Source organism: Zalophus californianus, chromosome 4 (assembly GCF_009762305.2).
Source record: "Zalophus californianus isolate mZalCal1 chromosome 4, mZalCal1.pri.v2, whole genome shotgun sequence".
Classification (NCBI taxonomy): domain Eukaryota; kingdom Metazoa; phylum Chordata; class Mammalia; order Carnivora; family Otariidae; genus Zalophus; species Zalophus californianus.
The window spans coordinates 17,853,989-17,878,576 of record NC_045598.1 but is presented as its reverse complement, the minus strand read 5'-3'; the positions used below and the strand labels follow the sequence as shown (position 1 = coordinate 17,878,576).

Sequence of the window (24,588 nt, the reverse complement as noted above, 5' to 3'; positions counted from 1 at the left end):
AACGGCAGGATTGTATGATGTGTGTGCTCTTGTTTCTCAAAAGCTCCTCCCCATTCATCTAGCTCTTAGACCACAAGGGTCTTGAGTTGGGTCCCCAGCAGCAGACGCAAAGACTGGGATTTTTGGGGGTATAAAGCAGCGCTGTGTTTCCAGAAAGCACCAATAGGGGAGTGGGAAGCCAGGCAGGGAGGGAAGGCAAACTGTCCAGGTACATAATCAAACATATCACTGCTCTGGGCAACTGGGGCTCAGTCCCCCTGGAGGGCTTTGGGGGTTCAGTGTGGGACTCTCCAGATTTGTTCAGCCAGGAGAGGGGCTAGGGAGCGTATCCACAAACCCTGTCAGTCCTGTGCAGAGGGCCCCCACTCCCACCCCCCCGTGCGAGTCCTCAGTCTGTGCTGTTGGAATCCATCAAGCTGAGTGCATGAGAAAGGTGAGTGCCATGGGGGTGGGGGAAGAACACCCAGGTCACCAGCTGCAGTGAGGCCCAAGCTGTACCCACGACCCTGGCATCTCACCCTATTGCAACAACGGTCCTGGGAAGGATACAGAACATCCTCCATGGCTGGCCTTGCAAACCCGAACTCATTCCAGTAGATCTGTGCTGAGAAGAAGCTCCCAGCTTCCAGTGACTCTCCCAGGACCACCTAGTAACTGACCAGCACGGTGCCTGCTGATCGTCATCATTTACCGGCGCCAGGGCAGGTGCTAGACCCAACCTGAGCGGATCCAACAAGTCCCTCTCTGTGGAATTCAGACGTCTTGGCTGCCTGGATCTAGAACAGGTAAGTTCCAACCTGCTGTGGCCCCATTTCCCTCTCCAAGGAGCAGGAAAGCACAGTGTGCAGAAAAAACAGGAATGTGGCAGCCAGGTGAGCTGCAGAGATGAGAATAGATGAACCTTGGCTCCCGTCCGTTCCTGGGGCCCAGCCATAGCCCTGTCCCTGGTTTCTCAGCAACATAGTTTTTTATTTTATTTTATTTTATTTATTTATTTGACAGAGAGACACAGCAAGAGAGGGAACACAAGCAGGGGGAGTGGGAGAGGGAGAAGCAGGCTTCCTGCCGAGCAAGGAGCCCGATGCGGGGCTCGATCCCAGGACCCTGGGATCATGACCTGAGCCGAAGGCAGACGCTTAATGACTGAGCCACCCAGGCATCCTAGGATATACTTTTTCTACAGCTTAGGGTAGCCACCGCCAGTACTGGCCAGCTCCCCCCAGCATAGTCATCCATCCAGCAAGCATGACCGGGCACTTGCTTTCTGCCAGCTCTTGGTAGATGCTGCGACATCAAGGAGAACAAGTTACACCTTTTGTCCCCATAGTCGGCAACGGGGAGAACAAACCCAGTGTGTGACACCCTTGAGGATGGGTGAGATTCAGGAGGCCAGGGGAGCACAGAGCTGGGGCTCCTAACCCAACCTAGTGAGAGGCCCACACCAGGAAGGCTTTCTGGGGGAAGTGAGTTTGAGAAGAGGTCTGGAGAATGAACAGGAATTAGATAGGAAAAGGGGGGTGGAAAAGGGATTCGAGGCAGCGATACAGCTTGGACAAGGCTCACAGTCAAAGTGATGCAAGGTGCGTTGGAGAAATTTATCAGAAAGGAAACAAATGAATTTTTCTGGCAATCTGAGCCAGAGAGAATCAGCAGGGTGAATCTGCTGCTATACACGTCAATTCAGTATTGGATAGTTGCTTTATATTCAGCCATGTGCAGGGTACAGAGAAATACAAGGGGTGCTCTTTGCACTCAAAATATTTTCTCCCTCCCTGGGGAGACAAGAACCATTGCATTTTAAAGACCGGAGAATGGGGGGCGCCTGGGTGGCTCCGTCAGTTAAGCCTCTGCCTTTGGCTCAGGTCATGATCCCAGGGTCCTGGGATGGAGCCCCGCATCGGACTCCCTGCTCCACGGGAAGACTGCTTCTCCCTCTGACTCTCCCTCTCTCTCTCTCTGTCTCTCATGAATAAATAAATAAAATCTTAAAAAAAAAAAAAGACCAGAGAACGGAGTTATTATGGAACATCTCAGAATGATCACAACCATTCACTGAATACCCCCAGCAACCAAGAGCAGCTCATCCTAAAGTCAACTACACTATCATACTGAGAGCTATTTCCTTAAATCAAAAGAATTTGCCTCCTTAATATGTGCTTCCACTGCCCCCCCCTGGTTTTCTTGTTTGGAGGTAGTTACATAAAAGGGGGCTAGACTCTTCTTCATGCAACCGGTTGGGGTTAGGGTTAAGGGTTAGGATTAGGGGTTAGGGTTAGGGGTTGGGGTAAGGGCTAAGGGTTAGGGTTTTTCAAAGATGGTGCTGATGTCTCACCTTGCCCTGACTTGAGTCTGTCCTTTCCTGTCCTAAACAGGGCAATAATACCGGATATTGCCAATGTGCAGTACCAGAGCCCTTTAAGTTGAACCTGTGGTGAGCTGAAATCGTCTTAAACAGCTCCCAGGAGAGGATACCCTCCCACCAGTGTTTGAAGAAGAGGAAATCTTTCAAAGGGAGAGCAAATGGAACTGCAGGAGGTGGGTACAGTCTAGACAAAGGCAGTTCATTATGCCTTTTGGTTTGCTCAGTAACCTTGCTTTTTTTAAATATAAAGTAATATATTGCTTATAAGTACTTTAGAAAATGCAGCTGAGCAAAAGAAAATAAAAACCAGCTATAATTCTACTATCCTCCAGAGATAATTCCACTGATATTCATGTTATAATCATATCATTTAAGACTTTTTCTCTATGTGTGTATGTGGGTATTTTTAAAGATTTTATTTATTTATTTATTTATTTATTTATTTATTTATTTATGAGAGAGACAGTGAGCGAGAGAGAGAACATGCGGGGTTGGGGGAGGAGCAGAGGGAGAGGGAGAAGCAGACTCCCCGCTGAGCAGGGAGTCCCATGCTGGTCTCGATCCCAGGACCCTGGGATCATGGCCTGACACCTAAACGGACTGAGCCACCCAGGCGCCCGTATATGTATGTGTGTTTTAACCAGGCTTGTACCCTACATAGTATATGCCATACTTCCTCTCATTTGACAAAATCTAGGGAATCTTTGGCCACCAAACATTTTCTCCAGCACTATTCAATTGCAAGGTTGTGCTCATCTTGCATTGGGTGGCCAAACCATTATTCATTTAGCCAACCCTCTATTGTTAGACATAGAGGCTCTTCCTTTTTTTTTTTTCTATTTACTATTAAAAATGAAGTCTGAATGTTCCCACATTCTTATCGTTTTCTGAAATTACAGGAAACGACTGGCACAAGCCATACCTTCATTCCCCCAAAGCACAGCTCAAATTTGGCTCTTTGGTCAAACAAACTTTACCAAAGACTCAAAGCTGATAGAAAGAAAACATTTACAACACAGAAAATAAAAACTTAAATGCAGATTGCAGGATATTACATCCTACTACATCCAAAAGCCATAGGCTTCTGGATGCCTTCCAGAGGCTGTTTAGGATCCAGTTCTCCTGCATGGTCCTCAGCCTCCTGCTGTGTGGCCGGGGCCAGACAAACCCTTCCCAGGGACACAGATCTCTGATTATGTCCACCTTAACCGGAGCCCAGGCCCCTTCAACCTCCCTGAGGCCCAGCAAGGAGAAAATCATTTCCTAAATACCCATCCCAATGAATTTCACGTTAATCCCTACGGATACAGCTCTAGATGGCAGACTAGCCCCTCGGGTGAGCAGTGTGAATTATCATTGTCCCAAACCAAAAACCCATTCATGAATTTTGCCCCCCATTGCTAGCACAGCAGAATCACTGAAGTTTGAGATCTGTTTTCTTTTCCGAGCCTTTTGGAGGTCCCGGGCCCCAGAGGCTCAAGTTCCAGCAGCCTGGGCTGCTGGCACTGGGCTTCTCAGTTCCAGCAGCCGCTCTAGAAGGAAAGCTATCCCCAAGGTTGTCAATCCCACATGGGGAACCTGCTTTGCTATGAGGCAGAAGGAGGAGCAGCAAACATCCTATATATTCTGCCAGAACAAAGCCAGGGAGTCACAGCTTTTCCTTTGCTAACAAGGAACATTCTGGAACGTATTTTCTGCACCCCTGTCTGTTCCAGATGTGTCCTCAGGATAAATTCCTGACAATAAAATCACAGGGACAAAAGTCACAGGCATCTTGCAGGTTTTTGAAACACAATGTCAAATTTTTGCACCCCCCCCCCTTTTTTTTTTGCCTCTGAGCTTCCTGATAAAGCACTGAAGAAGCCTTCGGTTGAATCAGCCACCAGACCAGATAAACAAGCTGGCCTGTCACTGTTACTGTTTTCAGCAACTGGGGAGGGAACTCCCTTGGATCCTGCCCAGGGCTTGGAATTCCCAAGCACACATAGACCAGACACCTTTGCACCTGGCTCCCCCTGCTCAGGCCCCACCCTCCCCTCCTTTCCCCGCCCCTGTGGCCTGGCGGAGCCGGTGCTGCGGAGGCGGCAAAGCTGCCCCGGCTCCATCTGTGCTCAGCCCAGAGCCGAAGCCAGAAGAGGGCTCTGAGCCCGGCCCCATGAGGACGCTACTGACCATCCTGGCTGCGGGAACTCTGGCAGGTGAGTGCCCATTGCCCTGTGGTCACGCTCCCCGCCCCCCCGCCCCCCCGGCCCAGGAGGGTTGATCAGGGTTCCACAGGCATGCGCACAGGCATACACACACACATGGCCCCGGGACGGCCAGTTTCCGTTTCTCCTCCACCAGGGCTGCCCTGGGTGACAAGTTTCCCTGGAGAATTGGGGAATACTTCAGGGTATTGGGGAGGATGAAAGGGTCCCTCAGACCTGGCTTCGTCCGGAGACTCAGCTAACCTCAAGACTCGGGGATGCAGCCAGCTGCCTGAACTGGGGTACCAGATGCCCTCACCTCAGTGGGTGGAGAATTGGCTTGAGGGAGGCAGACATCCTTGGACCCCTCGAATAATTCTGATAGTTGTACCACCCCTTCCTCTGCTTCTGGCCGGCACTGGCCCAACAAGGGGAGGGGGGAGAAGGACAGTCGGACAAACCTTGAGTGCGGCCATTATTTCTCTCCACCACCTGAGGGGGGCCTCTTCTGACCCCTCACACTAGATCTAAAAGAGCATTAATTGGGGTGCCTGGGTGGCTCAGTCGGTTAAGTGTCTGCCTTCGGCTCAGGTCATGATCCCAGGGTCCTGGGATGGAGCCCCGCGTCGGGCACCCTGCTCGGCGGGAAGTCTGCTTCTCCCATTCCTTCTGCCACTCCCCCTGCTTGTGTCGCTCTCACTCTCTCTCTCTCAAATACATAAATAAAATCTTTAAAAATAATTAAATAAATGAGCATTAATTCTAGGAAACAAACTGAGGGTTGCTGGTGGGTAAGTGGGTGGGGGATGGGGTAACTAGGTGATGGGCATTAAGGAGAGCACTTGAAGTAATGAGCCCTGGGTGTTATATGCAACGACTGAATCACTAAATTCTGCCTCTGAAATTAATAATATAGTATATGTTAATTAAATCTAATTGAAATAAAAAATTTAAAAAAATGAAAGAGCGTTTTCTCCCAGAAGGGCCAGGTCTGCTGCATTAAAAGATCTTAAAACATCAGGGCCCTTTTGAAAACAGGTCTAAAGGGCATAGCTTCCAAATCCAATAAAGTGGATTTCTTGATTTATCATTATAGAGAACTTTCAGGCAGATATGTGAGATCCCAGATTGGTTCTCTGCTCCCGAGATGTTTCATAAAATTCAGGGAACTTTCTCAGGAAGTGAAAGCATAGTCCAGACTGAAGAGAGGGGAGGGATGGCCTCTGCAAGGGCCCTTCTAGCTCAAGTGCAGGATGAAGCCAATAAAGGGCCGAGGCTTCCCAGCCCCCTCTGCTGCTGTCCCCTGTGTCAGCAGGTGGGATCCACAGTGTTTCCAGCTGCCTCCTGGGCCCTTCCAGTCTGTTCAACTCTGGTATCAAGCTGGGCATTCCCAACGCACTGGGCCCTTGTTGAGTGAGGAGGACTCGCTGCATCCCCCAAAGACTCCATTCTGGTTGGAAGTCTTAGAGGCTCTTGACCCTCGCAGATGGGGACAAAGGAGAAACAACCTTAGGAGTTGTTAAGAGCCAAGAAGGTTTTCTGGGCCCCAGGTCTCCTCTGCCCCAGCATTCTTAGGCTGATTCTAGAATATTTTGGATTATTTTTGTTTGTTTCCCAACTTGTTGACATAAAATTGTTTTTTTCAAGCAAATATGAAAACTTCCTTTCATAGAGGCTACCAGTCGGTCAGTTTCTAGACAACACATGTGTCCCCAGGATTTCACAATGTAGACTTTCACCCAGGAAGTGCAGAAACGAAGTAGGCTGAGGAATACATGATAGCTTTAAGGAGGGGAAGGAATGATCAGGGCAGGAGAGGGAGAGATTTTTTTTTTTTAAGATTTTATTTATTATAGAGAGAGAGCTCAAGCGCGGGGGGTGAGGGGCAGAGGGCGAAAGAGAATCCCAAGCGGATTCTGTACTGAGCACAGAGCCCGATGCAGGGCTTGATCCCAGGACCCTGAGATCATGAACTGAGCCAAAATCAAGAGTCAGATGCTTAACCGACAGAGCTACCCAGGCGTCCTAAGGGAGAGATCTTGTTAGCCCTCAGTGCCCCCTAAAAGAAGAGCCCAGCCAAGGTCCACGCACTTCATTTCTGGAAGCCAACTTCAGTTCCCTCCTGGAAAATGGTGCCAACCTCCTCCCAGCCTGGGCCCCTTACCTCCCGAGCATGTCTCAGCCCCAGCCACCAGGCTATCCCACCACAACAAGCCCACCAGGATACTGACCCCAACCAGCAACCTTCTCAATGCCGCCCCTAACCCACCACTTAGCGGTAGTTAAGCCCAGCCCCAGATAGACCCTGGCCTTCTCTCAAATCCCACCCGCCCTCTCTCCTGCCCTAACTTTATCAACCCACCAGAAGCTACCATTCGGTTCTGACCTCAGGTGTCCTCCCTCCCTCATCTTAAGACCCAGCCCTGGGCGCCTGGGTGGCTCAGTTGGTTAAGCGACTGCCTTCAGCTCGGGTCATGATCCTGGAGTCCCGGGATCGAGTCCCGCATCGGGCTCCCCGCTCAGTGGGGAGTCTGCTTCTCCCTCTGACCCTCTTCCCTCTCGTGCTCTCTATCTCTCATTCTCTCTCTCTCTCTCTCAAATAAATAAATAAAATCTTTAAAAAAAAAAAAAAAAAGACCCAACCCTGAATCCAGGACCACTCCCTCCAGATCCGACCCCAATTCTGCCCAGACTCAAATCCAAACAAGATGCGGGCCACACCTCAGGGCTCAGTAGCATAGCCATCACATTGTAGAGGCAGTAAGCCATGTCCTCCCCAACCCCCAAGTCCCCTAGGTCCTGTTCTGGGAGCTCCAGGAAGCCCGGAACACCAACATTTCTATAGCTGTTGGGACTGACCAACTCAGATTCAAAGAGGAACGTGGCCTTAGGTTTAACCAGTGGATGCACAGCAGGGTTGGGCTACCCAGATACTCTTCCCCATCCCCACAGGTGCCTCCTAAGCCCATGGACCCCGCTTGCAGAAATATTGTATGTGGACTTGGAGTGGGGAATAAATAACTGTCCACTTCCTTACACCATGGGCCTGTTGGTGGTCATGGCCATGTCCGGGGTGGAGCGAGGCACACACACGTCAAAGACATATGCACACAAGGCCCCAAGGCCTTGATGCAAATGGGTCCACACCTGCTTATTTCCAACCCCAGCAAACCAGGCCCTTCTGAGCATGCTCAGAACCAGCTGCCAGCTCTGGCCGCCATTTTCCTGCAACCCGTCTTCCTTTCCACAGACCAAGTCGGAGGGCTGAGAGAAGAGTTTTGTAACTAAAGGCTCCATTTGTAGTTCAAGATTGCTTCGGAGGGAGTGGCCCCTCCCCAGTCCTCTTCTTGGGGCTTTGGTCTTCGCTGCCCCCTCCCTGCCCTATGATATTCCCCCACGACCAGTCTGGCACCGCGATGAGTACTGCAGGCTCTGTCCCGTACTAACCGAGACACTGGGCAGATAAACCTCTCTGAGCCTCTGCTTCTCTTATCCCTAAAACGGGGGTAATGATAGTAACTGCCTCCTCAGGTTGTCAGAAGGGTTTAGTGAAGAGACTTAGCCTAGTGCCTGGCACTTGAAACACATATCACAGGTGTCAGCAGCCGCTCTTGTCATTAGTCTTTGCCTTTACGTAAGTCAAGTCATCCCCACCTTAGAGATGAAAACAGGTTTCCCAGGGTCGCCCTACCCGTAGGTGGCATCCGTCAGCCCCCACCCCCTGCCCCGGGCAAGTCTGTGCTCTGCCTTCCTCCCCGTGCCAGGCGGGCAGGGACTGGTTCAGCCAACAAAGAGGCGGGAGCTCACAAACATCCTCTCCAGCCCTGTCTGGAATTATTGACTCCGGGAAAGTTATTCTTTGATGTTTTAGTTGAACAGCCAACGTGTAGTTGAGCATCTTTCCAATATCCCGTGGGTGAGGACGCCCACTTTAGGTATGTCCAGAAGTGAAGGAGAGACAGTCACAAGTGTCGTCAGGGGCGTGGAATAAAGGCAGCACTAACACGCTGCCGTGGGGACGCAGGATGTATTTACATGAAAAGTCCAGAATAGGAAGATCCATAGAGCCCGAAAGCAGTTTAGTGGTTGCTTTCAGGCTGGGGGAAGGAAGGAAGGGAGAGGGGCTCTTAACAGACACAGGGTTCCTTTTTGGTGTGATGACAATGCTCTGGAATTAGAGAGTGGTAATGGTTTCACAACTTTGTGAATATACTCAGAAACCCCTGATTTGCATGCTTTAAAATGGTGAATTTTACAGGCTGCAAATTATAGCTCAATAACAAATTTAAAAAGAAGCGAAGGAGGACAGTGATAGTTGCAGTCTCTGGTGAGTGGGTGCTGGTACTGCCCTCTTCATCGGACGGCTCGTTGGTGGGCTGGGGGCAGGATCCTCGTGCCCATCTGCTCACCCTGCTCCCACTTCCCACAGCTCACATTGCTGAGGACACCTCGGATCTTCTTCAGCACGTAAAATTCCAGTCCAGCAACTTCGAAAACATCCTGACGTGGGACAGCGGGCCGGACAGCGCCTCAGACGTGGTCTACAGCGTCGAGTATAAAAGGTAGGCTTCCCCCTCCACATGACCTTTTCAGACTCTGCTCTGAAACCAGCCCTTCCAAGAAAACCCCCCCTCTATCATATGTCCCCACGTCCCACCCCACACCCCGCCCCCCGTCTGATGTGACACAGCCTACACCACCCCCTGCCAGGCAGAGCTTTGTTCCTTTGTGGTTTCTTTGGCAAAGGGAGGATAAAATAATGGTTAAAAGTGCAGGCTCTGGAGTCAGACTGCCCAGGCTTACCTGCCATCTCTGGCCTTTAAAACCTGGGGCAATGGGGTAATCTCGCCAAGCCTCAGTGTCCCCACCCATAAAGTAAGGACAGCAAGAGTACCTCCATCATAGGATTGTTAGGTAGATTAAACAAGATAGTCATGAGTGCTTGTGCCTGGCAGATAATAAAATCATTTTATTATTATTGGGGAGACTAGGTCAACAAAGAGTCGTGCCCACCCCCTCAAGCCCATGCCCCTGTTCCTGCCCGTCTCTCTTCCTACACAGAGGAAGAAGTTGGCATAGGCTCAGGGGTCTGCAAACCTGGGTTCCATTGCTGGTCCTGCCACTTCATCCTGTGGCAAGTCACTTTCCCTCTCTGAGCCTCAGTTCCCTCATCTGTAAAATGGGTATAACAGTGCCTGCCTCAAAGCCTTATGGTAACAATGGGCCCAGAATGTGAACTCAGACTGGCTGGGTTCAAATCCTGGCTCCCCAAATGCATACTCCAAACACCTGCCCAAATTTTACCTCTTTAAGCCTCAGCTTCCTTATTCGAAAAGGAAGGAGAACCACGTCTGAACCTCACGGGATCATTGTGAGGACTAACAGATCAGCCACATAAGGGGCTTGGGACACAGAATGTGCTAAGTAAATATTAGATATCATTATCATTATTAATAAACCACAGGCCCGGTACCAGGCCCAACCATTCAAGGTTGCTCTGGCCCCTCCCATGCCTACAGGTACGGAGAGAGAGAATGGCTGGCGAAGGAGGGCTGCCAGCGGATCACCCGGAAATCCTGCAACCTGACCACGGAGACGGGCAACCTCACGGAGCTCTATTACGCCCGTGTAACTGCCCTCAGTGCGGGAGGCCAGTCAGCCACCAAGATGACCGACCGGTTCAGCTCACTGCAACACAGTGAGTGGGCGCCCCTCACTGCAGGGGAGGGGCAGGGGGAGGCCCGGAAGGGCAGGGGGCAGTTCGAGATGAGGCTTTCAGGGAAGGTCGCCCCAACTAGAGAGCATCCCGTGCGCAGCTGGTCGTCTTTCTCCAGCTCCATCCCAGCCTCCCGAGGTCAGTTCACCTTCCTCTGGCCTCTCGACTCCAGCCAAGGGCTCCTAACTCAGTGCCCTACTCCAGCCCTGACTCTTTTCCAATCCCCAGTCTTGGTCTGGGCTTCCACATCACCTCCTAAGGGGGCGTCCCCGCTCTCGGCCCTAACGACCTCATTTCATGATGTCACCATCTGCTACTCTCTGTCACGGTCAACTGTTCATTGTCTTTGTAGCTCCTATTACCATCCGCAGTGAGGGCATCTGCCGGCCTGTGTCCCACCTGCCTCCGAGCAGGGGCATGGAATCCTGCATTCTCGGTCCCTCACGTAGGGTCTGGCATGGAGGAGATGCCCACTACGTAATTGTTGAGTGAGTGAATATGAGTTGCCAGACTCCCCACACAAGCTGAGCAGGTGGTGACGTTCACTAATGGACTTCACAGCCACGTGGTTTTCCAAGAAAAGAAAAAATAAAATTAAATGAGTTATTTTTTTCTTGGCTTATTCAATTAATACATATTTTTATAGAAAATTTGGAAAATATAGAAATGCACAAAGAAAAATAAAAGAAGTCCAAAATAACCTGAACACTTAAACATAACCATGGTTACTAGCAACTGTCTCTACTCTTTTGTGACCTGGTTGGCTGGTTGCTTTTCTTATAATGCCCTCAGGAACATTTGCCCACATCATTAAGTACTTTTGCACAGGATGACATTTCATGGCTGCAAAATGATCTGTTCTATGGAGGTAGTCTTAATTTACTTCCCCAATTCCCTTTTTGAGGACTTTTAACTCAGTTTTTCAATTTTATAAACAAAACCAAAGTGAACATTCTTCTAGCTCCAGTGTTTTCAATCTCGGAGGTCAATGGACCCTTGAGGGGTTTTTATAAATTTGCTTCAGGGGCAGTAGGGCTCATGAATCCCCGAAATTGAGTGCAAAATTTTTGTATATGTACATTTTGGGGGAGAGAAGATCCGCAGCATTCCTCAAATTCCTAAAAGGGTCCTTAAACCAGTAAAGGTTATTTGGTTATTCGGAAAGTCACATCTGGAGACAGACTGAAGTCTCAGACCTGGCCTTTGAGGCCAAATCAATAATTTGGGGCACTGCGAACATTACTTAGTTTATATAGCTGAACCCTCAGTCCCCAAAGCTGTCATTGCCAATAGACCAGGAAAAAGGGAGCTCTGGGTGGACTCAAGGTGGGGATTGTGGAGGCAGGGACAAGGGCACCGTTTATCTAGGAGGCCAGTGCCCCTCTCCCTGGGTTCTGCCCACTCTCCCTTGGGCACCCCTTTGCCGGCCTTAAACCCAAACACCAGTTGCTTGAAGCACTTTTCTCTTTTCACCTGTTTGTTTAGCTGCTGTTTTCAGAAGCATAGTTGGGGTTGGGGTGGGAGGAGAGGGGAGGCAGTCAGTCATATCCCCTGGTCTGGGGCAACCTCAGACACTGCTGGCTGATTCCGGTCTCTTCTTTTTGCTTTTCTCTCTCCCTTTTCCAGCTACCATCAAACCACCCGATGTGACCTGTATCCCCAAGGTGAGATCCATCCAGATGATCGTCCATCCCACCTCCACGCCTGTCCGTGCAGGGGATGGCCACCGGCTTACCCTGGAGGATGTCTTCCCTGACCTATTCTACCGCTTAGAGCTCCAGGTCAACCACACCTACCAAATGGTAAATATATGTGCCTCTCTGGTCCTTCCCTGCCTGGGAAACTCATTTCCCCATCGATTATATCTGCATTGCTTCAAGCAGAAAGGAGATGTTTTATGTAAATTAGCATTTTCCAAAACACAGCCCTCCCTCTTGTAGATCACACAGACAAGAGCCTGTTTGCCTAATACCTTATAATATCCTGGAGAGCAACCTCTACTAACATCTTCAGATGTCCACTTTGGAAAAGGCTGAAATCTATTTCTGCTGCTACAGTTCTTTTTGCTGGTTCTTCACCATTTGCAGGAACTGGATACAGGCACTGTCTTAAGGTCACTAACCATGAAAGGTAGAAGGCAAGGGCATAAATGGTCAAATGTTATACAAGGTATTTCTTTTTTATCCAGGAAATATGTGTTTTCTCCCCAGCATATGCCTCGGGTCCGTAATTACATTGAATGACTATTCCCACACCCAAGATGTTTATAATCTAGTGGATGGGGAAGGAGCTAAAACAAGAATTCAAATAGCTATAGATAGAGGAAAATAAGGGTATTGTGTGGGGTGGAGTAGGGGCAGGGAGGTGGGAGGGGAGATGGCAGCTCAAAGAGTTCTGGAAAAACTTCCAGATCAGAAAACGGTCTGGTGTCAATACCAACTTCTAAGGCATGTCAAGTAATACACACCTATTATATCATTTATGCCTTACCATAACCCTGTGAGGTGGGGGCTACCATCTCCGTCTTCTGAATGAGAAAACGGAGGCTCAGGGAGGTTAAGGCACTAACTCAAGATTGTTCAGCAAATGATAGCATAGACAAGATTCAGATCCAGCTCTGTTCACAGCCCACATTTTTCCCTCCCTGGCCTAGACTGCCCCACCATGATCAGAGAGAAAAGCAGGAAAACTTAAAACCTTCCTGGAAAGCACAAAATTGCCCAGTTTGGCTGGAGCATGGAGGAGACATGCAGACCAGTTTCTCATGCAGAGCAGTTTCTCAAAACATGGCCCCAAACCAATGGCATCAAAATCTCCTGCAGTATTTATTTAAAATGCAGGTGCCTGGGCCTTCTTCTGATCTACTCAATGCAATTCTGCAGTGGCACCTCTAGGGTCTGAGTGTTTAGTCAGCAACTGGAGTGCCTCTTACCCACCCTGACGTTTGAGACCCGCTGATGTAGGGGAGGCAAGGGAGGGAAGCCTGGGCAGACAGGCTGGGAGGTAGAGGTCTGGGGTGGTGGACAGAGGAAGGTCTATTTATCTCTGTAGTCAGGGGAGCAATTAGAAATTACTGAGCAGGGCAAGTCCTTTTCACACTATTTATTAGTAAATATTTGGGCTTTAGTGAATATCTTATTTACAAGTTATATCAGTTTGTGGTCAGAGAACACACTCTGCACAATTGCAGTTCTTCTACATTTATGGCGCAGCATACGGCCGGTCTTGGTGAGTGTTCCACGTGCACTGAAAAGAATGTGTGTCTTACAGTTGTTTGGCAGAGCGCTCTATAAATATCCATTCGATAAAGGTGGCTAATCATGTGACTCAGATCTTCAATGTCTTTCCTGATTTGGGGAAGAATTGTCATTCTTTTCATTGCTGAGAGTATTAAAATCTCCAACTAGGACTGTGGATTTGTCTCTTTTCCCCTCTAATTCTGTGCAGATTTGCTTCTGTTCTCAAACACATACACATTTCTGACTGTTACAGCCTCCTGATAAATTGACCCTTTCATCGTTATGAAATGATTTTTTTTCCTCTAGTATTATTCTTTGTATTGAAGTCTACTTCACCTGTTATTCATAGAGCCACTCCAGCCTTCTCACACTTACAGTCTGCCTGGTATGTCTTTTTTTTTTTTTTTTTAAGACTATATTTATTTATTTATTTATTTATTTGAGAGAGAGTGCACGCACATGAGCGGGAGAGAGAGCACAAGCGGGGGTGCGGGGCAGAGGGAGAGGGAGAAGCAGACTCCCCGCTGAGCAGGGCACCGACGGACATGGGGCTCGATCCCAGGACCCTGGGATCATGACCTGAGCCGAAGGCAGACGCTTAACCAACTGAGCCACCCAGGCGTCCCTTCCTGGCATATCTTCTTACCTCCATTTATTGTCGCTCTGATTGTGTCTTATATTTAAAGTGCATCTCTTGAAGGCAGCATTCTGACATCTCTGCCCTTTTTCTGAGATATAATTCACATACCATAAAAATCCTCCCTTTTAAAGTGTGGAGCTCCACGGTTTTTAGTACGTGCAAAAAGTTGTGTGGCCATCACCACTATTCTCCTTATGCTATTAATCTGTTTTCAAGTTCTCTGACTCTTCCCTCAACTCCAATCTGCTACTAAGACCATTCAAGTAGGATTTTTATTTAAGATATTATATTTTTCAGTTCTAAAGTTTCCAGTTTTCATGGTTTCTACACCCTAGTGAGATCTCCTAGTCATTCATTATGAGCACATTTTCTTTTGCTTCCTTGAGCATATTTATACTAGCTGCTTGAAAATCGTTGTCTGGGGGTGCCTGAGTGGCTCAGTCAGTTAAGCAGTTAAGCCTCTGCCTTTAGTCAGGTCATGATCTCAGGGTCCCGGGATCAAGCCCCTCATCGGGCTCCCTGCTGAGCTCCCTGCTTCTCCCTCCCCCTCTGCCACTTCCTCTGCCACTCCCCCTGCTTGTGCTCTCTCAATCTCACTCTTTCTCAAATAAATAAATAAATAAAACCTTAAAAAGAGGGAGAGCGAGAGAAATCATTGTCTGCTAATTCCAGTACTTTGGTCATCTTAGAGTAGGCCGCCATTGATTGTCTTCTCTCCTGAATCTGGATCACGCTTTCTCTTACTTTGCACGTCTAACAATTTTGGAATGTATCCTAGATGTTGCGAATGGTATAGTGGAGGGAATCTGGATTCTGTTCTATTCCTTCAAAGAGTTTTATTTTGTTTTGTTTTGTTTTGTTTTAGCAGACAGGTAATTTGGCTGAACTTCAAACTCTAAAATCTTAGTCCCATTCTTTCACCTTTACCTGGGCTACTTGGAGTTTGCCCTACTCACTTTAGGGGCCAGGCAGGGATTTGTGCCAAGTTTATACTCAGAACTCGGGCCTCCCTCTCTGTGGCTCTCTCCTATCTGCCGTCTCTCCCCCTCACTTTCTAGCTGTTAGGATTGCCCGGAACTCTGTCTTCTTATTATTCAAACCAGTAAGATGACAAGGTTTCTATTTAGGTTTAAACCATCCCACAAGGTGAAAGCCTGCTTTTAAGCTAACAACATTTTAAAAGATGAGAAATTCACCCAGTGACTTTCCCTGCTTCCTTTCTCCAGTATCTGCCTGTTTTTGCTTGCTCTCCAATGCCAACAGGTGGTTTGGCCAGAATTTACAGTTGTTGCTTCAGGGAGGGTTGGTCCAAAGAAGCTATAAATTACTGGAAGCAAAAAGAAGAGAGACCAAATGTGAAAATGAAAGAGAGATCAGGGTAGAACGTTAGGGCCTACTGCAATGGTAGGGGCTGGAAATCACTGGGCCTGAAACAGGCCGGAGGCAGTAAAACATCTGGGGAAAGAGGAATCTTGGGACATGGCAACTCTGCTAGACTTGTGTCACACGATCTTTAATGTGTGCACCTTCAACCATATGAGTTACACAAAACAATAAGTTGCAAAATCTGTTTATGTACTTCTTCACCCACTTACACCCCCCCCCCTCGAAAAATAAAAATAACCCTAAACTCTGGCTTCCATGTACCTGGAAAGGGAAGACGTAGCTGAAATGCAAAGAACTAAAGAAGAAAATTCTTAGTTTTTGAACACCCAAGAACACAGCTTCTGGCCCTTTAAAGGAAGGTTTATGGGTCATTAAGGCCAATTAGAAACAAGGGATATGAGAGGGGCTTTGTCAAAAATGGCTTCAAGCTCTGGGTCTTGAATCCTAGAACAAGAAAGACACTATGAGGGGTGCCTGGGTGGCTTAGTTGTTAAGCGTCTGCCTTTGGCTCAGGTCATGATCCCAGGGTCCTGGGATCAGGCCCCGCACTGGGCTCCCCGCTCAGCGGGAAGCCTGCTTGTCCCTCTCCCACTCCCCCTGCTTGTGTTCCCTCTCTCGCTGTGTCTCTGTCAAATAAATAAATAAAATCTTAAAAAAAAGAAAGAAAGAAAGACACTATGAACAGAGCTAGGGAATCACAGACATGTGCAGGTTTGGGGCTTGGGAGGGGGCGGGACCCAGACTTGTAGAAGAGATCAGCACGTTTGGACATGCTGAGTCAGACATGCCCACGAGGTGCCGTCCAACAGCGAGCTGGAAGTGCACATCCAACTTGACAGCTCTTGCTAAGTTTGGGAGTTTTCTACACATTGGTGATCTCAGGAGCCGTGGGTCCAGATAAGATCACTCAGTGAGAGAGTAAGTGGAGAGAGAAAAAACTGGATGAAGAGCAAATGTTGCAGAACAACAGAATTGAGACCCTGAGACCAGTGAGAAGTAGGATGAGAACCAGAATGATGGAACAAGGCAGCCAAGGGAGGAGTTCAAGGTCAGGAGGTTAGAGACACACCAGAAGCAAGAGTTTAAAAAGGAGCTCCAGCAGAAGGATCAGCAACTGCAAAGGAACAAGTTCTTGCTGTGGTAGGAAGAGCAGGTGTTCGGCATTGGTGGAGCCCAAAGCGCCAGGTGGTCTGTAGAGAGAGGTAAGTGGACAGGGAGGCAGGGACCGGGGTTTTATCCCGTGATATGGGCCGAGCCATCAAAAGATTTAAATAGGGGAGCATTGGAATTATACTAATCTTTTAGAAATATCACTTGGGCACCAGGATGAATATGGAGGTGGACAGGGACAAAACCAGAGACAAGTGACCAATAAGGAAGCCACTTCAAGGGTCCATGCTCAAGGTGTTGAGGCCTAGTTAAGGCAGAAGTGATGAGGAAGGCCAGAGAGGGATGGATAGTCAAGGGTTTTTGATGTTGGATAAAGAAGGAGGAGGAGAAAAACCAGAAGGAGGGATAATGATGCTGGTGGTGGTGATGATGGTGGTGCTGGTGGTGCCGGGGGGAAGGTGTTGGAGGTGGGAGTGATGGCGGTGATGGTGGGGAAGGTGCTAGTGTGGTAGTGATGGTGATGGTGCTGGAGGTGATGGTGGTGAGGGCTCAGAGGGTAGGGGAACAGGAACAGAGCATTATGGACTGACCCACCAATTTTTTGATTTGGGTAGCTGGGGGTACCATTGTACTGAGTGTTGCCACCGAGGCAGAGGTGTGCACAGGCTTGCTTGGGCTCCATGTGGCGACTGGTGCCTAAGAGGAGTCACTCTGGGTTCTCTGTCAAATTCAGCACCTTGGAGGGAAGCAGAGAGACTACGAGTTCATTGGCCTGACCCCTGACACAGAGTTCCTTGGGACCATCATGATTTTTGTTCCAACCTGGTCCAAAGAGAGCGCCCCCTACGTGTGCCGAGTGAAGACGCTGCCAGGTAAGTTCAGCGGAAACCAGAGGGAGGCGGGACTCCTGAATTCAAATTTCGGCTCTGTGCTCTCTTCCCTGTAACCGAGGTGAGGTTTGGTGTTGCTCACACAACTGCAGGATTCTTAGTGTGTTACCAAAGTCGCCTTAGTTAATCCATCATTGAGTTAGCTGATGGGTTATCATTAAACACGTTTAATCCCCCCACTCCAGCCTGCTGGGTTTCCTCTCCCTGGCCAGCTTCCTGCGTACCCTAGCAAAGCAAATTCGCTTTATTAACCCAGGGGAGATATCCTGGGAAATAATCTGCAGAAGGGAAAGCAGAGAAGATAAAAGTTTCCCTCAGTATCTTCCAAAGTCAAAGAATAGTAGCAGTGATGAGAACTAGCATTTCTTTTTGGTGGTTTTTTTTTTTTAAGATTTTATTTATTTATTTGAGAGAGAGACAGAGAGAGCAGAGGGAGAGGGAGAAGCAGACTTGCCACCTAACAGAGAGCCCGATGTGGGGCTCGATCCCAGGAACCTGAGATCATGACCCGAGCCTAAGGCAGGCGCTTAACTGACGGAGCCCCCCAGGTGCCCCGAGAACTAGCATTTCTGCAGTCCTAACCAGCGACCAGGCACCACTAAGCACAATCCTCATGAGCCATCTACAAGACAGGTGCGATTATCGCTTTGTTTTACTGAGGGAACCGAGATTCAGGGTGGTTAAGTAACTTGCACAAGGGCACGCAGGTGGCGAAGGATAGAACCAGGCTGAATTCAGGAGCCCATGTTCTCAACGCGGCGCTATTATAGAAATTGTTTTGAGTCAGCGGCCCAGGGAGATGGTGCCTCATGCTCCCTTTCTCTAGCACACTGAAACTCGACTCTCATGTTAAGCATCATATTTTTATTAGTGTTCATGTTCACAGAGATAGAAATGTTGTAATGCTCAGAGCTGCAAGTTTAGAAGATGAAAGTGATAGTAGTGGGTCGGAAGAAAGAGTCTCCTCCTTAGTCATCAGCTTCAGGGTAATGATGTCAGTGGGTGATTTCTGTTTTGATGAACAGAGGCGAGGTGGCCCCTAGAGGCTGGGCCTGAGGGTAAACTGCACCTTGGTAGAATCATCATCGCATAGGTTCTGGTCCTCGGTGTTGTTCAGAAACTCAACTCACCAGTCGCCCCAAGACCCCACAAGAGACTGATTTCTCCAGCCGAGTCCCAGTGCATTCATTTTCAGGGGAAGAGGTGCCTGGTAGAGCAGCATGCCCTTCCTGGGGACAGCGCCCCTAGGGAGACCAGAATAGAACCTGGCGAGAGCAGAACTGGAAAAGGAATCCGCCTTAATGGCACCACACTGGGAGCGTGTATATGATTTGTGACCCTCTCCCCTGGACGGGCTAGACAGATCTCACCCATTGCCGGCCCCCCTGCCCCCCACCCCCGCTTTCTGACAACATGCAGACCACTCTAGCCTTATCCTTTTGTTGGCTTGTCCTTACGTGATCTAGCTCACGATGTGATACCTTTCTTTTCCCCGAAGACTGTAGCTGCTTTTACATAATCACACTTCTTATTGGCTAGTTCTTGCTGACATATAGAAGGCACCTCATCCTTAAAAATAAAGTATATGAATAACAATTCCTACCGTTTATTAAGTACTCCATTGCCACGCACTGTGTTAAATGCTCTACGTATATTATCCCACTGAATTTTTATAACAACCTTGCAGGTTGGGTAGTTTCATCCACATCTGACAGAGGAAGAACTCTGAACTCTGGCTCAGAGAGGCTAAAGAGCTCGCCAGTAACCACATAGCTGATCCGTGAACCTAGTTCATTCATCTGATCTTGAAGCCAGCACCTTGCAATTTTGTTTACAGCTAGGCCTCTCTATTGCACATTTATTCCTCTTATTTCCATTTCAGAGTGATAGATCCTGCCCTTGACCCCATATCCTGTGGTCTCTTCTTATCCCTGGAGTCCAGAATTCCCACTTTACCTCTCGGGATGTCTGGGAGGGTCACAGAGCAACATCCCAGTATCTTGATATTGGAAAGGACTCTCACCCCATTTCCAATTTTTACAGATAAGGAAGCAAAGGCATCTTTGCGCAGTGCCTGTGAGGAGAGCTTTGTAGGTGTCCATGACAAGCCTGTTTCCCACTGAGTAGCTGTGTGACCTTGGTCAAGGCACTTAGCCTCTCTGACACCCAGCTTCATTATTCCTGAGAAGGAAGCATCTCTGGCCCTCTCTGTTTGGTGCAATATCAGAGGTAAATCACGCCACACAGGGCAAACAGTAGGAGCTTAATAACTGCTGGCCACTGTTCTCAGTACGGAGTAGCCCAGAGACAGTCGTGCAGCAGAGAGAAGGCTTCTCAGCGTGCTGGCGGCCGAGCCAGACCCCTAACAGCCCACATTCCGGGGTGCTTTCCATTACTTCCTCCTGCCTTCCCATGCGTGAAATGGCACATGGGAATGTTCCAAGTCCCCGTCCTACCCTGCCAGAGGAGCGGTGGTGTTCCCCCACCAGTAGGCCTTCTGGTCCTGTCTTCTCCCTGAAGCAGCAACGGGACTATCACGTGATGGGGGACAGGGCATCACTGAAGTGGGAAGCTGACCCAGGGAGGCCCAAGACTCACGGACCGGAAGTGGAGGCTCTAGAGATTCCCGGGGTTCACAGCGATTGCCAAGGTCCCTGGCAGCCGGTGATCAGCACCCCACGCTGAAGGCACCTGGGGGAACGGAAGGAGGGTGGCCTGGAGAGTCAAAACCCCTGGAGAACACAAATCGCCCGTTTTAGCAAAAAATTCCAACTACGGCTTCCTTAACCTGCCCCCCTGCCCCCAGTCCCTCTGGGGCTGGTGACAGGAAGTATGTCATGCCAAGAACTGGCTGCGCCCATCCCGAGGGTGCGGGACCACAGGGAGAGGGCTCCACACTAAAGCCTTTAGTCGTCCTTCTGCTTCCCCTTTAGCAAGGGTGGTGCCGCACAGGCTCCATCCCAAGCAAGGTCTTCCTAACACCCAGCTTGTTACCTTTGTAGGGGGGCAGGCCCCTCCCATTGCCACCTCCCTCCCTCTGCCTCCAGCCAGAGCCCCCTGCCAGGGAGGGCAAGAGAGGCCTGTTTAGAAGGCTCTGCTCTGGCCTTGCTCTGGCCACGGCCTTCCCCACAAGATGAAGAGTCTGTAGATCCAAATGTACAGGTCCCCCTAGAGCCTGTGACCTCCCTTCTAGCCCACACTCTGTGTACCTGGGACCCTGAAATGCCCTGTACAAATGCCCTGAGCCTGTGTCCAGTCTAACGGATCTGTCCCTTGCATCCTTTCTCCAGAGAGGAGATCCTCTGTTGATGTGCAGAGCCTCAGCCCAAAGGGTGGCCAGTAGGAGGCTATGTGTTGAGGGGCATGGATGAGCTTGGCCATGTGGGCTGGGGAGTCCACATCCATGTGCACGGTGGGCAGAGAGGGATGGAGCTGTGGTGGGCCAGGGCACCGTGGCAGGCTCTCCCTGCCCCTCCACATGTCAGCATGGGACCCCAAGGAGTCCCAAGAATTCAAAACTCAAACCTGGCCTTCCAGGTTGTGATGAAAAGTACATTTGTCAGGGCAGGAACATACAACGTATGTTACTGAGTGTAGGAATATGATTTGTAAATTCTGGAAATTTAGCCATCTAGTATGCGGCCCTCTACTTGTGCTCCTGACCCAGCCCCTCACATGCTGGGGGCAGGAGAGGCCTTCCCAAGCCCGGCCCGAGAGGGCAAGGAGGAAAAGCACCCAGCCCACAGCATCCACATGGGATCGGGCCCAGACCAGATCCCAGCCTCAGAGATCCCTGCTCCGGCCCCTGTGCTCCCCTAGATCGGACGTGGACATACTCCTTCTCAGGTGCCTTCCTGTTCTCCATGGGCTTCCTCGTCGCCGGGCTCTGCTACCTCAGCTACAGATACGTCACCAAGCCGCCGCCGCCTCCCAACTCCCTGGTGAGCAGTTGCACATGGGGCAGGAGAGAGAGGTCCAGGGGTGATGGGGGAAGAACCCCAAAGCAGCAGGGGATATGGGCCCAGGGATCCCTGGCTCTCCCTGAAGGGCAGGGATAAGCACACAGTGCAGAAAATTAGGCCTCGTTTCTCCTCTCCAACCTGAAGTCTACAAAGACAGAGCCCAGCAAGATGTATCGGAGAAGGGTAGGTGACTGGGAATAGTGGGCTTGGAATAGAAACCCACGCAACTTGAAAGCATCCATGTCCAGGCAGGTAACATAGGACCTGAGAGCACAGGCCTTTGCGAGGGGCCGAGGAGGGGTGGGCACTGTGGGGAGCCCTGGGGCTCACACCCTGTCAGTATGGGCAGCCAAGTACTGCCGCCTGGGAACGCGGGCCAGTGTTGCCAGGTCCTCTAAGCCCCGTATAAACCTCCCAAGTCCCACTGGCAGCCCTAATATGGCGGCCAGCCCTGGCTCTGTGCTAAAGTAGCAGGGTCTGCTGCTGCAGGGGCCTGATCTGACCAGTCTGGGGCTCTAGGAGCTGGCTCTTGTTTACTATGTGAGAGACAGGGGAGTCTGAGGGCATTTCGCTCAACGTCAAAGCCCGCATGAACCATTTCCTATAAAACTCTCCCAGCTTCCCCTTATCCCCTATCCTTTCACACCTGGCTCCCTCCGTCAGGCTCTTAAGGATCCGTGAGTGAGGAGCAGTGTGGGCCACCACCTCGAGAATGTACCCCAAGGCAACCTCCAATCTGAGTTATCTACTTCCTGGATTATCTACCTTCTAGAGAAGCCACAGGCTAAATCTCTCTCCTGGGGATAACCCAGACTTTAGAAGTGGCTCTCACCTAAAGGGCTGGGAGCCCTGTCCCTTCAGGGAGGCCCAGCACTTAGAGGAATCTCTGGGAAAGCCAAGGGGATGTGCGGCATGTGCATTTTGAAAAGTCCCCTAAGTGGTCTACCCCATCCCGTGCACCTCCCCATGGAGGACCCCAACCATCCACGGCCCCCTCAGGGAGCTTAGAACATGCTCTCACGGGTGGACTGTTGCTGTCCCTGCACAGAATGTCCAGCGAGTACTGACCTTCCAGCCTCTGAGGTTCATCCAGGAGCACGTGCTGATCCCTGTCTTTGACCTGAGCAGCCCCAGCAGTCTGGCCCAGCCCGTCCAGTACTCCCAAGTCAAGGTCTCCGGGCCCAGGGAGCCCCCGGAAGCCCCACCACTGCACAGCCTATCTGAGATCGCCTATCTCGGGCAGCCAGACATCTCCATCCTCCGGCCCTCTGGAGTGCCACCTCACCAGACACTCTCTCCACTGTCCTACGCACCCCAGGCTGCCCCCGAAGTCAGGCCCCCCTCCTATCCACCTCAAGTAACCCCCGAAGCTAAACCTCCATTCTACACTGCACGGGCCATGTCTGAGGTCCAGCCTTCCTCCTATGCCCCTCAGACCACTCCAGACTGCTGGCCTTCCTATGGGACCTGTGGGGAAGGCTCTGGCAAAGACTCCCCACCTGTGACACTCTCCAGTCCCAAACACCTCAGGACTAAAGGTCAGCTCCAGAAAAAGGCACCAGCTGGAACCTGTATCCCAGATGGCCTTTCTCTGCAAGGGGTGACATCCTTGGATATGGAGGACCCCCAAGAAGCAAATTTCTTCCAGCAGCATCTGGGAGTTCACACAGACAGAGTACCTGACCCCAGTGTGCTACACAGAGGGGAAGCAGGGACACCATCGTACCTAAAGGGTCAACTCCCCCTCCTCTCTTCTGTCCAGATCAAGGGCCACCCGGTACCCCTCCCTTTGCACACTCCTTCCCTCTCATGTTCCCCCACAGGCCAAGAACCAAATCCCTGGGGCCTGTTGGAGTCCCTCGTGTGTCCCAGGGATGAGGGTTCCATGTCTGAGATGGAGGCCCTGAGCCCAGCCTCTCAGGCCTCAGACCTGGAGCAGCCCACAGAACTTGACTCTCTGTTCAGAGGCCTGGCCCTGATGGTGCAGTGGGAGGCCTGAGCAGAGAACAGGGCAAGCCTGGGGCTTCCTCCTCATCCCCACCCAAGCTCCCATCATTGGCCATCGCTCCCACACCCAACCTTGCTGCATGCTCTGCAGCCCCGCCTCAGGGAAGTTCCCTTGAAAGAACCAAAGGAAAGAGGGACTGGGGCGGGGGGGGGGGGGGGGGGCTGCCACGGCTGAGCTATGGTTGGAGCAAAACAGCATGATGAGGACTCCAGCCAGAGGAGTTCCAGGTATGCATCATGTGCAAATGAGCTCTGCGGGGCGGGAGGGGACAGCCAAAGTCCCCTCCCTTTAAAGCCGGGCATTAATGCAGGGAGACTTCACAGAGATCCAGCTCCCCCAGCTCCTGAGATGCTGGACACAAAGTTCTCCACCCCACTCCTGGCCAGTTTCATGATCTAGTTCGACAGAGAGTGAGGTCTCTACCTCCTCTGTGGTTCCCGTATCCTGAAAAATGGAGCCTGGAAAGGATGCCTCACAGCAGCCTGGGCCAAACCAGAACAACCTGCACTTCTGCCAAGGTCAGAGGTAGCACGAAGGCAAGACTCCAGAGAGGGGTGCGGCCTGGGGCTCAGGTCCACCCAAGCCACTGTCGGAAATCACACCATCTCAACGTCTCTCCTCTGCTAGAGGCTTGACCGCAGGTGAAACGCAGGTCCTCCCATGAGGGAGAACACACAGGCCTTTTCTGCCCGCAGAAGCTGCAGACCCTCTCCTGAGAGCGGGGTTCCTAAGGAATGGGGATCCATGTGGCCCACAAGAAAGAGCACGCACTTCACAACTTTGAAAACTCAGCCTTGGGCTCAGCTCATCTGGGTTCAAATTTCTGCCTTACTGCTTACCAGCTGTATGACTTCAAGCAAATGAATCACTGCGCGAAACCTCAGTTTCTTCATCTGTAAAATGGGGATCGTAACACGGACTCCACAGGGTTGTGGTGAGGATGACATTAATAATGTCCATAAAGTACTTAATAGTGCCTGGCATATGGGCAGTGCCCAATCAATGGTAGCTACGTCCTGTTGTGATTTTTTTGTAATCGGGCTGCACAGTGAGTGACCCACTCCCCCAGTTCAGGGTGGCTTCACGCGG

At 50.5% G+C, this 24,588-nt stretch overlaps 1 protein-coding gene across 2 annotated transcripts; it reads left to right on the top strand.

Moving 5' to 3' along the window:
* Nucleotides 1–4,440: 4,440 nt before the first annotated feature.
* IL22RA1 (interleukin 22 receptor subunit alpha 1) lies at nucleotides 4,441–23,678 on the top strand. 2 transcript variants are annotated; one of them, XM_027574958.2, is made up of 7 exons: nucleotides 4,441–4,560; nucleotides 8,978–9,110; nucleotides 10,068–10,246; nucleotides 11,891–12,066; nucleotides 17,373–17,511; nucleotides 21,349–21,470; nucleotides 22,540–23,678. In XM_027574958.2, the coding sequence occupies exons 1-7, from the start codon at nucleotides 4,518–4,520 to the stop codon at nucleotides 23,488–23,490; spliced, it is 1,743 nt and encodes a 580-aa protein (XP_027430759.1). In that variant the 5' UTR covers nucleotides 4,441–4,517; the 3' UTR covers nucleotides 23,491–23,678. The 2 variants fall into 2 exon arrangements, with proteins under 2 accessions (XP_027430759.1, XP_027430826.1); XM_027575025.1 differs by having other exon boundaries at nucleotides 21,376–21,470; nucleotides 22,540–23,619.
* Nucleotides 23,679–24,588: the final 910 nt, after the last annotated feature.

Excerpts from the sequence above, each read along its gene's own strand:
- IL22RA1 (XM_027574958.2), top strand. The coding sequence starts at position 4,518 with ATGAGGACGCTACTGACCATCCTGGCTGCGGGAACTCTGGCAG. Across the intron at positions 12,067-17,372 it reads TCAACCACACCTACCAAATG|CACCTTGGAGGGAAGCAGAG; the intron begins GTAAATATATGT and ends TGTCAAATTCAG. Across the intron at positions 17,512-21,348 it reads CCGAGTGAAGACGCTGCCAG|ATCGGACGTGGACATACTCC; the intron begins GTAAGTTCAGCG and ends GTGCTCCCCTAG.